The sequence below is a fragment of the Trematomus bernacchii genome, unplaced genomic scaffold, assembly GCF_902827165.1.
Source record: "Trematomus bernacchii unplaced genomic scaffold, fTreBer1.1, whole genome shotgun sequence".
Lineage (NCBI taxonomy): Eukaryota > Metazoa > Chordata > Actinopteri > Perciformes > Nototheniidae > Trematomus > Trematomus bernacchii.
In genome coordinates, this window is record NW_022987587.1 from 267,327 (window position 1) to 281,907 (window position 14,581).

The 14,581-nt window shown below is 43.3% G+C and overlaps 1 protein-coding gene across 1 annotated transcript; it reads right to left on the reverse strand.

Annotated features, from left to right (window-relative positions):
* Window positions 1–7,925: 7,925 nt before the first annotated feature.
* LOC117480955 (2-oxoglutarate and iron-dependent oxygenase domain-containing protein 2-like) lies at window positions 7,926–10,198 on the reverse strand. Its single transcript, XM_034128373.1, has 3 exons — window positions 10,096–10,198; window positions 9,248–9,505; window positions 7,926–8,396 (listed from the first exon to the last, which is right to left on the reverse strand). Exons 1-3 carry the CDS (start codon window positions 10,108–10,110, stop codon window positions 8,130–8,132), a joined length of 540 nt encoding a protein of 179 aa, XP_033984264.1. The 5' UTR covers window positions 10,111–10,198; the 3' UTR covers window positions 7,926–8,129.
* Between the last annotated feature and the right edge of the window lie 4,383 nt (window positions 10,199–14,581).

Sequence of the window (14,581 nt, forward strand, 5' to 3'; positions counted from 1 at the left end):
CATAAAAACTAAACACAAGGCCTTAAGAAAACAATCTGGGGGTTTCCTTCTGCCTCTGCTAGGTGCTGTGATTCCCATTTTAGGACAGCTTTTAGGAGGGCTTATTCGACCAAAGTAAACCATGAGTCAAAAGATGTTTTTATTAACACCTCACCAGTTTAATCAGCTCAATCCGACTGGTGTAACTACCCCCCACAGCAAGGAAACAATGAGACGTACAGCAGAAGATGTTCTGGATGAAAAAATGAGAGCCGTACTAAACGAAACAGGAATAACCCCATATGAAAAAATAAGAAAATACAACGCCTTGCTGCAGAGATACCTCAATTTACTCAAACAAGCGGGGCAGGAGGAAAGACATAATACTTTAAATCTACCTGAAGACACGGGACTGCAAAAAGGAGAAGAAAAGAAGGGTATTTCCACTGATGGCATAAAGAATGAGGTACTCCAGAATCTTCCAAAACGTTACCGTAAGAATGCAGAGTACATTATGAATAAACTAGTCCAAAGCAGCGGTGGATGGAATGAAACGGGTGAATTTATAGATAAGGGTAGAGCTGTGAAAGGATCCCATATGATGGATTTATTAAAAAATCTCTCGTGGTCATATAAAAATACAGAAGAACCTAAAGGCTGGACGGTTTTCCTGAATACTCTCAGAGGGCTAAATGTTCCGTCGACCGTTTTTCATAACCGCCAGGCTCGTGAACAATACAGTTTACTTAAAACAGGTGAACTGCATGGAGAGCATAAGACTGTAGAGCATAAGACAAAAAGAAGAAGAAGAGGAGGAAAAGACCATGAAGAAGAAGAAGAAAGTAAATTAGACCCTCCTTCGACTGCAGTAAAGAAGAGATCAAGGAGAGCTGTACAGTTAAGCCCTCGTTGGTTAAATTATTCCCTTTAATAAAGACAGAGTCATTTGAATTAATTTTGTCTCCAGACCTTTTTTATTTTAAATTGTCAATGAATTACATTTTGTAACAATCTTTAAACATTTGTAGAGAACAAACACTGTGGTTAAAATGAGTGTCTTTATGACGTCTCTCACACCGTTGATATTTTTTCACAAAATTTGTTACAGTAGCATCATTTTTTATCACATCATCTTGATACAGAGATAACACATCTTCGTAAGACAACCCCGACGCTCTTTTACATAGGTAGAAAACACAATGCTGACCACAGGCTGTAGACAGGACATTTTGAAGCTGATGATTATGGTGTAATATAGTTTTACATTGTTTTTCTAGAAATTGTAGAATGCTTTTAGGATAATGACTAAAATTGGGGGGAAATCCGAAAGAGTCGAAAAAAGTCCCCACATTGTCTCCTTCTAAAGTCATTGCTAGCCAGTGTTCCCCTGGCATGTGGGAGGGGTGGGTATTTACAATCATGTATACAGGGTATCTGAATAATTGTTTTACTTGGGGTAGCTGATCTGACGCCCATACACCCCCAAACGAGTCCCCCACCATATGTCGCAGGAGACTGTCCAATTGATGATTATTCATTTTGTAATATTTTTCTTAGTAATAGTCTACCAGCACTTGACGTTTTGAATTAATCTCCAGAATTGAATCAAAACAAGAATATACGATTAAAGTTGTAGTCTGGGGCAGCGGTACTCGGAATCTCATTTCCAGTCTTAAACTACCGCTGGTGATTGGTGATAATGCGTCAGCATCCTCCCCTGCAGTGAGATTAAATACGAATAAGGAATATCCTTGTTCAAAGTCCTCTCGGTCAATACTCAGAGGGAGATCTTTCATGTGTCTCCCTGTAGCAGTGAACATATTGTAAAACTCTCGGACTGAAGACCCTCGGTTAAATTGAGGTTGGAATGCTTTGGCCGGTACTTGTCTGCCATCCTGACACAAAGCCAGATATTCCATATCATTATGAAGGAAATTAAAAGGTGAAAGCGTTCTCCTTCCTGTGAACGCTTCGTGATTTACCATACCCAAAACTATGTATTTAGGCATATTACCCAGAAAGAGATTTTCTTGATTGCATATTCTGGAATTCACAGGTATGCTGTATGTTTTGATATTTACACGAGATAGTGGGTAGAGAGCGTTGCCTCTCATCAGCGCAGCAGCATGACCTAAACGCACGGCGGGGGCAATGGTCGCTTTCTTGATAAAAAGCGAGGCCCCCAGTATTTTTAGACGGTATGTGGAGTCATTTGCACACATGAGAGTAAAGGCATCGTTAGATCTGGTGAGTTTGATTCTCAAATCTACAGAGTTCAGGAGAAGCCTCTCGCTGAAAAATATATCGGTATGCAAAGCCCCCATCAGATGCAGCTCTCGGGACTCTGCGGTGAACACCGCTCTCTTTACGAGACCCTTGTTTGGCCCATTGGCGATCACTACAGAGTCCATAGCTCCTGCAGTGTCTTTATAAAATAAGCCGGCAGTGAATTGAGTTTTTAAAGTAGAATCAGAGTAATTCAATAAAGTTTCAATCATCGCTCTGTAAGGATGTGTCGAACTGGACTGAGAAATCAGCCTATCCCCTAGAATAACGTCACATTGACTAAAAATTGTGTTTAGAGGATAATTAACAAGTGCCACGGGAGCATCGACTGCCAGATTAGTCCCATCGGCGTTGGTTATTTTGACCCTGAGATGCATCAGTGTGTCGTTCATATCAAGGTATTTATCCCCGTCCCCTGGAATGAAAAATTCAATGGGTCCATCCTCTGTAATGGCAGACAACGGGAGGACCTCTGTGTAGTGTTTTTCATCTATAGAAAGCTGCGTCATGGGAGCCGAAAACAAATCCAACTCTGCCATGCTACATTCAGCAGATTTGTGATGTAAAAGAGCCATATTTAACACTCTAAAATATATCTCTCCCTAGTGTGTTCCTTCTTCGTGGGTGCTTTTTCCCTAATGATTTTCTCTTGGTTGAGCGCTTCCCCTTTTTAAAGCCTGCCGGAACCCGTTTTCCTGGAGGTCTCTTTCTGGCCCTTCTCGCTAAAACCATCAGACCCCCTGATCCTTCTTGAGACCCGTGATCCGATTGGCCGCCAAAATTATGGACCGCCTTACTGATTACATCAGATGCAATATTTTTAGCCGCCGATTTGAGATGAGGTTTAGCTATGGCAAACCCCCTTCTCACCAATGGTGCTACAAAACGAAATAATCTTGAGAATATAGAACCAATGCCTCGACCGTACATAACTGGTGCTCCATAAAAACCAGGCAATGACCCTCCAGCCTGATTCTCATAGTAGCTAACAAAACGTTGCGGATCCTGATTAATCATCGTTTTGCAAATGATTGCCCCGCTTTTGAAGGTCGGAAATGAAGTTTCACTACACTCTTGCCGTAGGTAAACTTTACTGGTTCGTTCTGATCGTTTTTTATCTCTATCTGTATATTTTCGATATGCGTTTTTGTTACCGGCAAATAATATGCAGGACTAAAATACTGGGTGATGGTATCACCGAATGTCCCTTTTATATCTACGGTTCTCAGGAGAGGAGCAAACGCGTCACCTACTCTCTGATGACTGACAACGTTACTATAACAGTAGAGATGAGTTGCGCCTGCATTTATATCCGCGGGGTAGGTTGCTGATTTGTCATCAAATTTGATCCACTGGTCTGGTTTTATTCCAAGCATATAGGCGAGGGGCTTTGGAAAGCGAAAACGATGTTGTCCACCACCCTGAAATTCGATTTTCCGATGAATCGGACTATAGTAAAAATGGACATCAGAATCAATTTTTCTGAAGCAGGACTCCAGTTCCGCCTTGAGCTGACTTATGGTGCTGTAGTAACCCCCATTGAACATTTGAAGCTTTACCTTGCTCACTATCTCGGGGGATTTTGATTTCTTTATCCATTCAAAATATGCTACATCTAGAGGTAAGTTATACCAAGTGTGTGGGTACGACATTTCTGTCATGGCTACCTGCCATGAACCGTCTAAATGTAAAGGTTGTGCTAGGTTTACCTGGTAGCTAGAGCTTGTATTGTTTTGAAATACATCAAGACTGGCATTGGAAGGCAGCGTAATATAAAACCCCTCGTTTATCTCCATGGCTGTAATGAAGGACTGAGCGTTAAGTCTGTTGTTTTTATACATCTTTGATCTCCCCAGCATCAACCCAGCTGTTGAATTTCTCGGGCCAGTTCTTCCAGCATACATACATCTGTTTTTTCCCTCTCACTACACGTCTTTTCAGAATTTTCTCGACTTGAAAAGCCTTGTCATTAGATACCTTCACTTTTTGTAACTCTTTCTCATAAAAAGTCCCCTTGATCTCCTCTCCATCATAATCTTTGAGTTTGTAAACAGGGGGCTGACGAGGTATGCCTTCAGACACCGTAAATAATTCGTCGGTATAACTCTGTTCATATTTTTTATCAAAGACCCCTCTCAGCTTAGATATTCGTACAAGTTCCCCCTCCTTAAAGTTCATTTTCGTAGCAGCTTTTTTACGATGGATGGATGGGGTATACAGATTACGATACACTTGAGCCGCATTTTCCTTTGTCACCTGCAGAGGCGTCATTTTAATACTTCGGTGATAACTATTATTGTAGCTTTCAATTAGTTCAGGCAAGACGTCTATGTATCTATGCGTGTTTTTAGCTGTAAAATACCTCCACATTTTAGTTTTCAGCGTACGGTTAAATCTCTCTACCACACACGCCTTCATATCACTGGCTGTTGCATAATGTGCAATACCTCGTTTCTTCAATAAGGCTTGAAAAACTTTGTTGAAGAATTCTTTCCCCGCGTCTGTTTGCATCTTTTTAGGAATTTGACTGTGTGTTAAAATTCTATCAAAGGCTTTCGCCACTTCTACACCAGTCTTCTTCTTTATTGCCTGTGCATAGGCTTTTTTCGAGAATACATCTATGACTGTTAACAAATAATTAAAACCGTCATTATGCTTGGATAACGACTGCATATCGCAAAGGTCAGCTTGAAATTGTTGTAGCGGTCTGAGTACGAAAACTCTGTTTCTTACAAAATGTACCCTTGCCGGCTTGTGTAAAGTATAAGCATCTTGTTCAGATAAAAAATCTCTGACTTTCTTTACATTTATTTGTTTACCCGTCTCATTCTGTACAGCCCTATGGAGTTTATCAACGCCCCCTAAACTCCCTGGATTAGAGGGAGTGTAATACACTCTTTGCATGACACGTTTCTCAGACATGTTCCCTGTTACCGTCCCAATGAGGTAATGAATACAACAGTTTTGTTACAACACATTTTTATTGATTTGATGCATATATCAACAACAGATTTTAAAAAACATTTTTCTCCAGACAGAAAATCAAAAACAATTTAAATCAAAAAAAAAAACATGATTACAAAGAAGGACACACTAGATCAAGTAAAATAAAAATAAAAAAAGTAAAATAAAAAAACATGGTGTTACTTTTTTACAAATAAGTTTCCAACTCTTCCTTTCGCTGCCAAAAGTCCCATGCGTCTGCTATATTCTTCAGCTGTGACTCGTCGTTTTCAACAAGCTTTTCGTAAAGCTTGTTGATTTTAACCTCAAAGCATCTTGTGCTTCTGAGATTGTGAAGAATCGCCTCGGCAGCTCCAAAGATCCTTCTCTCCGACATATGAAGCTTGCTCGAATGTAGAGAACCCCTAATGGCTGGAATGAAACGGTCGGTCCACAGTCTCTTTACCACTTCATCATAGTTTCGCTCCAGAAAATATTCTGGCATCTCAAACAAACACTCATGTTGCACTTGACTGGGATGATCGACTTGACAGCCATAACATTGTTCCTTTCTGTACATGTGTACGACCTTATCCAACAGATGAACCACCACAGCTTTTACCGTATTCAGGAATGAAGCTGTCCTTGCCCCGTCTATAGCATCATACTCTGAAGTATAACCATAGTTATAAGCATAGCATGTCGATCCATCGTCGTCTTCTACCGAGGAGTCTGAAGAAGCTGTTGATTTCCTCGGGGGTTTTGGTGGAGTAGATGGAGGTTGATACACAAGCCCCCAGCCAGTAACATCAACGCCATCGTCATCACTGTTGAGCTCGGGGGTCCAGATTGTTGGAGATGATGGCGGTCTGTCAGGAGCTTGTTCCAGGCTGCAATTCGCGGGGAGAGACTTGTTTTTTCTCAGATCCAGGGGTTGTTCCAGGCTGTAACTTGCGGGGGGAGACTTGTTTTTTCTCAGATCCAGGGCTTGTTCCAGACGGCAGCTCGCGGGGAGAGACTTGTTTTTTCTCAGATCCATGGTTAGTCTTCAATGGTTGTCTTAGGGGGTCCTTAGCTTTAAATGATCTGGTGAGGGGTGGGACTTATTATGTTGAGGAGGAGGAGGAGGAGGAGGAGGAGGAGTCATCTGCAAAAATTAGAGTTTTTTTCACCATTATAATGTCTATCGCTGTTTGACTCTGTTTAAAAAGTTCTTTAAGCTTTGTAGATTTTTCATCGATCATTTTCAGCCAAGCAGCCAGAGGCACACGCAAAGATGTTTGAAAAACCCCACATGTAGAGTTGAAATACTCCAAAACAAAATCATCAGAGGGGTCCTTCCCCCGTGTCACCAAACGGCTTGAGCGGTAATACCATCTACCCGACGGGCCGCTTTTAGTTTCCCAGACGGTGCTTGTCAGAATTCTTTTCACTGGCGGCGGCGGGTGAATATTTTCTCCCTCTTCTTCCACATGGAGGGGTTGCGATGAAAACTCTTCTTTGATCTCAACCACAGTTTGCGTTTCTTTGCTTTTTGATGCAGGTTTCATAGACATTGCACGTACAAGGGATGAATGATTCCACAATGGATCCACGATGGTTTCTTGATGCACTGTTTTTTCTGATACAACGGTTGCACGGAGATCTCTGGAAGACACCAGAGTTAACACAGCCCAATCTGTTGAGGTCAACGTCGCTTTAACACTGCTGGGTCCATAGGTTTCGCCATTCTTCAGATTGTAGAAGTGCAGTTCATTCGCCATATAGTTGAACACAAAACCCCAAACATCTCCATTTTCCAGACTCCATTTTTCATGAAGAGCCTCTGCGGGAGGGGTTTGAACCCGGCATAGATACTGCATCCGTTTCTTGACCGGCGCTCCCGACGGATGGTGGTAAGTTGTTACCGGCGTCTCGCTGATTAAACCCATATCGATGCGTCTCTTAGCCATTTTCTTATCTGAAAGTTTAGGTGACTTGTTGAGTGGAAATGACTGGCTTTTATCTAGTTTTACATAGATTTTTTTTTTTTTATGCCTGACTCCACCCCCTCACTATCTTCTGGCGGGAATATGGAGGGAGGGGGTGGGGGCGACAGGGCGGATGTAACACCTGCTGTAAGGAGGGGGTGGGTTGAGAGGGTGGGGGCTGGGCTGGGTGGGGGCTGAGAAGGGTGGGGGCTGAGAAGGGTGGGGGCTACCGGTGAGGATGTAACACCTGTATGTGAGGGGGAGGGGGGCGGGCTGAGGGGGGTGGGGGCTACCGGGGGGATGTAACACCTATACGCGATAACACCTCGAACAAAGGGGCTCATTAGCATATCAAAGGGGCTCATTAGCATATCAAAGGGGCTCATTAGCATAATTAGGGGGCGGGACTTAGAAGGTGTGACCTGTCACTTTTTTATGCATACTAATGTGATTGAAGCGGGATTGGTAACACTACTGACATCCTTAAATGTCAGAAAAACATATATTACCACAAAGGGTCAATAAAGTCTTATGACCCCCCTATTTAAGAACAATACTTTATAGGGGGCAATACAACAACAATAGGTGAGCAAATAAGTCCTAAAACAAATATTGACAACAATGGTTTACTAGGGGGGACACTACAACAGGTTCACAGACAAACTGTCAATAAAGTCTTATGACCCCCCCTATTTAAGAACAATACTTTATAGGGGACAATAAACAGCTAAACAAACAAGTCATAACAAGAATGAAGACAATGGTTTATTAGGGGGGCACTACAACAGGTGCACTGACACCTGTCACATCAAAGGGATTTAGGTTTTATGGGGGGTCATAAAAATCACTCAACATGTCATAAATACCAAAGTGACACATACCCTGTTCTTTCAACTACTAATTTCTTCCATTAACTGGGGGTTCCCTCCCGTTAACTGGGGGTATTTCTGGTCACGTTAGCACACATGCAGCGTTCAGTGGGGCGATGCAGGGTTTGGTGAAGCCGTCAGCGAAGCCCCCGCCCTCCACCAGCTCCGGCCTGCGGTTGCACATGGGGCAGATCTTGTTGCGCTCCTGCGACGCTCGAATCCAGACGATGAGGTTCCAGCGCCGGCCCGAGGAGATGGGCAGGGCCCCGTGCATCTGCTGGCCCCGGTGCAGGAGACCCTCGCTCACCCTGTGCTCCACCTCCCAACACTGCATCTCACTTAGAGCTACCTGCAGAGACATAAACACCAATAACCAGCATCAGTGGTGAAGAGTAATGTTCCCAAATACCACTGTTCCCAGTTTCTGTCCCACTAACCAGTCCTTAAACACTACAGAGCTCAAACTGTGTTCCCTTTAGTGTTTACTTCCTGTTTACCTTCTCCTACTGTTCCCGTTAGTGTTTACTTCCGGTCTGTCTTCTTCTGCTGTTCCCTTAAGTGTTAACTTCCTGTCTGTCTTCTTCTACTGTTCCCTTTAGTGTTTATTTCCTGTCTGTTATATAAAAATACTCATAGCAGAAATGTCACTGTCCTACACATCATTTGTTTACAATGGATATAATACAATTGGGCAATGGTAAACAAAATTAAAACACAGCATATGAAGTAGATATTAGGTTAAGTGAAGGTTAAAGGATTTTAATATTTGAAGGTTTACACTGACTTTTGCTTCTATTATTTTTGGGACAGAGTTAAAACTAAAAATGGTCCTGGAGTTTTAAAACCCAGAATGTGAATTAGCACTTAAATCTACTACATAGTTTATTTTTGAAAGACAAATTTAGCAAATGCACATGCTGTTAGATAATATATTGGCACAAGGCATTCAAAACATTCAATGTTTTCTTAAAGTCTGTGTCACTTTAAGGTACGATGCCAAAGGTGATTTCAAAACACGTTACCAATCATTTTTGAAATTCTACTCTGCAACGTCAAAATTGTAATGCCAATTCTCATGTCTTACCATTTTTCATGACTAATTATACCAATTAAGGCCTCATTTTAAGATGCCTTTTAAGGAAACCCTGAGTATAACCCGGGGGTGTAGGTGTGGGTAGTATTACAAGTATATATATTCACCTGTCTCATATCCCCAAAATAAAGGTTTCCCTCTGTGAAGTCCTTTCCGAGGGAAACGTTCAGCGTGACCTCTGCGTTGTCGTAGTGGTAGCTCAGGTCCCGGTCTTCGTCCATGTCGTATTTCACCACGAAGGCCTTGTGGCTGTCCAGGCTGCCCCCCCCACAGTCGGGGTAGAGCAGGGAGGTGAGCGGCTGCAGGTAACGCTGGCGGAGCGGCGTGATGAAGCCCTCGTCGAAGCCCAGTTCATTCAGCAGGATCTGGAGGACATTCATGAATAACACACTTTCAGACTAGAGGTAAGAAAGCAGCTAAAACGCAGGAGTTTATTTGACTAACTTTGTCTGTTTGGGTCTGTAGATTTCTCCTGAATTCACCAACAGTTAGGATCACATGAAGCCTAATTTGCATATTTAGACATGAAACGTCAGAAAATTTGTAAAAACTTGATTTGAATATGCAAACAAAATAAAACAATACTTTTTAACATGGATTTACCAAATGTTCACAATTCTGTTCTGGAATACTCCGTAAATAAAACATATTTGATAAGAAAATGCCTAATTTACACATATAAACATAATATTTCATAAAAGTTGTAATACAAAATGTGAGAAAGTTTTATAGTGATATCTATTAGTTAAATATTTGACCCTATTCACATGTAGTGTTCCTGTCATGACCCTTATATTTATATAAAAGTCCTCGCACGAAACCTCTGATATTTCATCGAGCTTCACATATTTCCTGACTGAGGGACTACAGGAGGTCAAAGATCAAAATGTCATGGCACCATAAGTATTAAATGTGAATGTGCAGTGAATGAATAGTGTTTTGGAGGTAGAATTACCCCGTAGTGGTTCATGGTGTTGGGTCTTCCTTTGGGGGCGGAGGACTGCTCAAAGTGCTCCAGCTCCTCCACCAGCTGCTCACAGAAGCTTCTCTCAAACACCGGGAAGTGATAAACTCGGGCAGCTTCAACAGAAACATGGGAATCAATGGTTATAAAGGGGGGAAACAGGTGCAGGGGTGACTGTTTTGTATTTAGTTTTGTTCATTATTAGGCCACTAGAGAAGAGGGTTTCTGTTCCTTTAATAAGTAATTAAAAATGTTATCCGCCTTTATTTATATCCTGCTTTAAAAATACTGTTTGCTGAATCCTTTTAATTTGAGATCGTCATTAAAACAACTTCAATTTTACCAACTCCATCATCCTAAAAGGGAACATTTTTACAAATGTTTTTGTATGAGAGCTAATACTTCCCATGTTTTTGCTTTTTTAATACATTAAAAAATGGATTTTAAGACATTTGTATGCCCTGTATAACCAGGCCTTATGTGATAGTATCTGTACACTTGGGATTCAACCACATTTTTTTAATAAAATGATATTTTAAATATAATTTTGAACTAAGACATAGCAAGCATAACAGTATGTATACTCTTTAAAGTCAACAGAGAAAAATGGGAATTATTCATTTGTGTTGCGTCAGCTTCACCTTTCAACATCTTTGTAATGTTTATAACTCACTACAGGAAAGGGAACACCCTAAAAAACATAATAGGGCCCTTTTAATATTTGGTTTAACTGTTAATTTCACTGTCTTTGTAACATATTTAAAATGTATTTCAGGACTTTTTTATATCCTGTATAACCGGGACTTGCATGGCACATGGCGTAATCTTCAGTCAACCAACAAATAAAATGAAATCTACTGTAATTGACATTAAAAGTGCACATTATTCACGAAGAGGTCAAAGGTGAACCTCTCACCTGCCTCCTCCTGCAGCAAGTCTCCGAGAGCCCCCCCCCCCTGACGGCGCTGACTCGGCAGAAATCCACTATCTGCTTGAACTATGGATGGTATGATGCGCCGGTGAAGATGGCCGCATCGTCTTTGTGCTCCTCTCCAACTTTGCCCATTTTCGTATTTTGTACATATTTATTTTACTTTTGCCGTTTTACTTTTAACATGGTTCGCAACATGCTAGCCGACCGCACCTACTCTGCCATACAATATAGCAGAGAGGAACTTCTTCTATTGCGAAACTTCGTGGACAAAAATAACCCTCCGACAGACAATGGAGATTCACCATGGCTACCTGTTGCTATTCTACCTGAGAGACGCAAGGAGAAAACAAAACGCGGGTGCCGGGCCGGGCTGCTGGTCAGACTGAGGAAACGAGAGAATCGACCCCCTCTTCCGAGTATTCTTCTGGCTAATGTTCAATCCATTGAAAATAAGCTAGATGAACTCAGAAGCCGGATTGCTTTTCAACGGGACATTAAGAACTGTAACGTGTTAATTCTCACTGAGACTTGGCTCAACCCCGCTATCCCGGACTCCGCCATTGTCCCTGATGGATTCTCTATTTTTCGTCAGGACCGGACTGCAAAGTCGGGGAAAAGTAAGGGAGGCGGTGTGTGTGTAATGACTAACAACAACTGGTGCTCAGATGTGAAGATTATTTCATCGGACTGTTCCGCACATCTAGAGCACCTCATGATCTCATGTCGGGCCTTCCATCTGCCGAGGGAATTCACATCTGTTGTGATAACAGCAGTGTATGTCCCCCCGCAGCCACTCGCTGACAACAACACGGCACTCGATCAGCTGTTTGGGATTATTGATAAGACCGAGACTTCACGGCCAGATGCGGCGTTCGTTGTGGCCGGAGATTTCAACACCGCCAACATGAAGAAGGTTTTGCCAAAATATTACCAACACATCAACTGCCCGACGCGCGGGGGAAACATATTGGACCATGTTTATTCCCCTTTCCGGAATGGATATAAGGCTCTCCCTCGCCCTCCCTTCGGCAAATCAGACCATATCTCACTACTGTTGTTGCCTGCGTACAAGCAGAAACTTAAAAGGGACAGACCGATTACAAAGACAGTACAGCGATGGAGCGAGGAGTCAGATTCAGCACTGCAGGATTGCTTTGCATCCACGGATTGGACTGTGTTTGAGGACAATAACATCAACACACACACGGACACTGTCATCTGCTACATTGGGAAATGCATCGATGACGTGGTACCGAAGGTTTCTGTACGGACATTCCCAAATCAAAAGCCCTGGATAAACTCCGATGTGCGCGGCAAGCTGAAAGCGCGCACTATCGCGCACAGAGCGGGGGATTTGGAGGAGTACAGGAAGTCTAGGTATGATCTCCGGAGAGCAATTAAAAATGCAAAGAGACAGTACAAAGAGAAGGTGGAATCTGACTTCAAAGGCTGTAACACTAGGAATATGTGGGCGGGACTAAGGACAATGACTGACTACAAAGGAGCAGCGGGGGGTGCTGCGGGAGTGTCTGCGTGCGCATCTCTCCCAGATGAGCTGAACAGTTTTTTTGCACGCTTTGAGAGCAGCCAGGCTGTGGAGGTACAGATGGACCAGGAGCTACACTGCCCTTTTGTTTTAAATAGGGCAGATGTGTGTAAATCCTTTAAAAGGGTTAACCCACACAAGGCTCCTGGACCTGATGGCATCCCTGGCCGTGTTCTCAGGGTGTGTGCAGTTCAGCTGGCAGAGGTGTTCACAGACATCTTCAACAGGTCCCTGCTGCAGTCTGTAGTCCCCACATGCTTCAAACATTCCACTATCGTTCCTGTCCCGAAAAAGACAATCATCACCTGCCCCAACGACTACCGCCCAGTAGCACTCACCTCCACCGTAATGAAGTGCTTTGAGCGGTTAGTCAAATCATTCATCACCTCCTCCCTCCCTGAATCTCTGGACCCCCTGCAGTTTGCCTACAGAGCAAACAGGTCCACAGACGACGCCATAGCCCTCACCCTCCACACTGCCCTCTCACACCTGGACCCGAAGAACAGGAACACATATGTGAGAATGCTGTTCATTGACTACAGTTCAGCATTCAATACCATTGTGCCCTCCAAGCTGGCCATCAAGCTCAGAGACCTCGGGCTCAACAGCGCCCTCTGTGACTGGATCCTGAACTTCCTGACGGGCAGACCCCAGGCAGTGCGGGTGGGAAACATCACATCCTCCACCCTGATCCTCAACACCGGTGCCCCTCAAGGCTGCGTGCTCAGCCCTCTCCTCTACTCCCTGTTCACCCACGACTGCGTGGCCACACACAGCTCCAACACCATCGTGAAGTTTGCTGATGACACGACCGTCATCGGCCAGATCACAGACGATGACGAGACGGCGTACAGAGAGGAGGTCGAAAACCTGACATCTTGGTGCCAGGATAACAAGGTTCAAGGTTCAAGGTTCTTTATTGTCAATCTGACATAGCTACAGAGTAATTATGCAGTTGAAAATCTTATGTCACAGGCTTCTCCAACAATGCAACATAATAACATAACATAATAACAATAAGAGCATGAGCAATACAAAAATAATAATAGTTATAAAAATGAAATAAAGTTATGATGTGGAATAGTGCAGTATGAGTCTATATACAAGTTATTGGAATGATATATATATATTAGGTGTTAGATACATACTACTGAGTAGCAGATGAATGTTTGATGTTGTTTCAACAGTTCAATTTTTTAACAGTCTCACTGCCCGCGGGAAGAAACTGTCTCCGAATCTTCTTGTCCTTGCCAGGATGCTGCGGTAACGTCTGCCAGACGGCAACAGAAAGAACAGTTTGTGGCTGGGGTGATGGGGGTCTTTAACAACCTCCATCTCAACATCAGCAAAACAAAGGAGCTGATTGTGGATTACAGGAAGCAGCAGGGAGAGGGACACGCCCCCATCGCCATCAATGGGACTACGGTGGAGAGAGTCAAAAGCTTCAGGTTCCTTGGGGTCCACATCACTGAGGACCTGACATGGTCTCTTCACACCACCACCATCACCAAGAAAGCTCGACAGCGGCTCTTCTTCCTCCGCAGGTTGAGGAGGTTCAAAATGGATTCCAGGATACTCTGCAACTTCTACAGGTGCACGATAGAGAGTATCCTGACTGGCAGCATGACGGCCTGGTACGGCAGCTGCACCGACCTCGATCGTAAGGCTTTACAGAGGGTGGTGAAAACTGCACAGCACATCACCAGGACGGAGCTGCCATCCATGGAGGACCTTTACTCCCAGCGGCTCAGGAAGAAATCACTACGGATTATCAAAGACCCCCATCACCCCAGCCACAAACTGTTCTTTCTGTTGCCGTCTGGCAGACGTTACCGCAGCATCCTGGCAAGGACAAGAAGATTCGGAGACAGTTTCTTCCCGCGGGCAGTGAGACTGTTAAAAAATTGAACTGTTGAAACAACTTCAAACATTCATCTGCTACTCAGTAGTATGTATCTAATACCTAATATATATATATATATATATCATTCCAATAA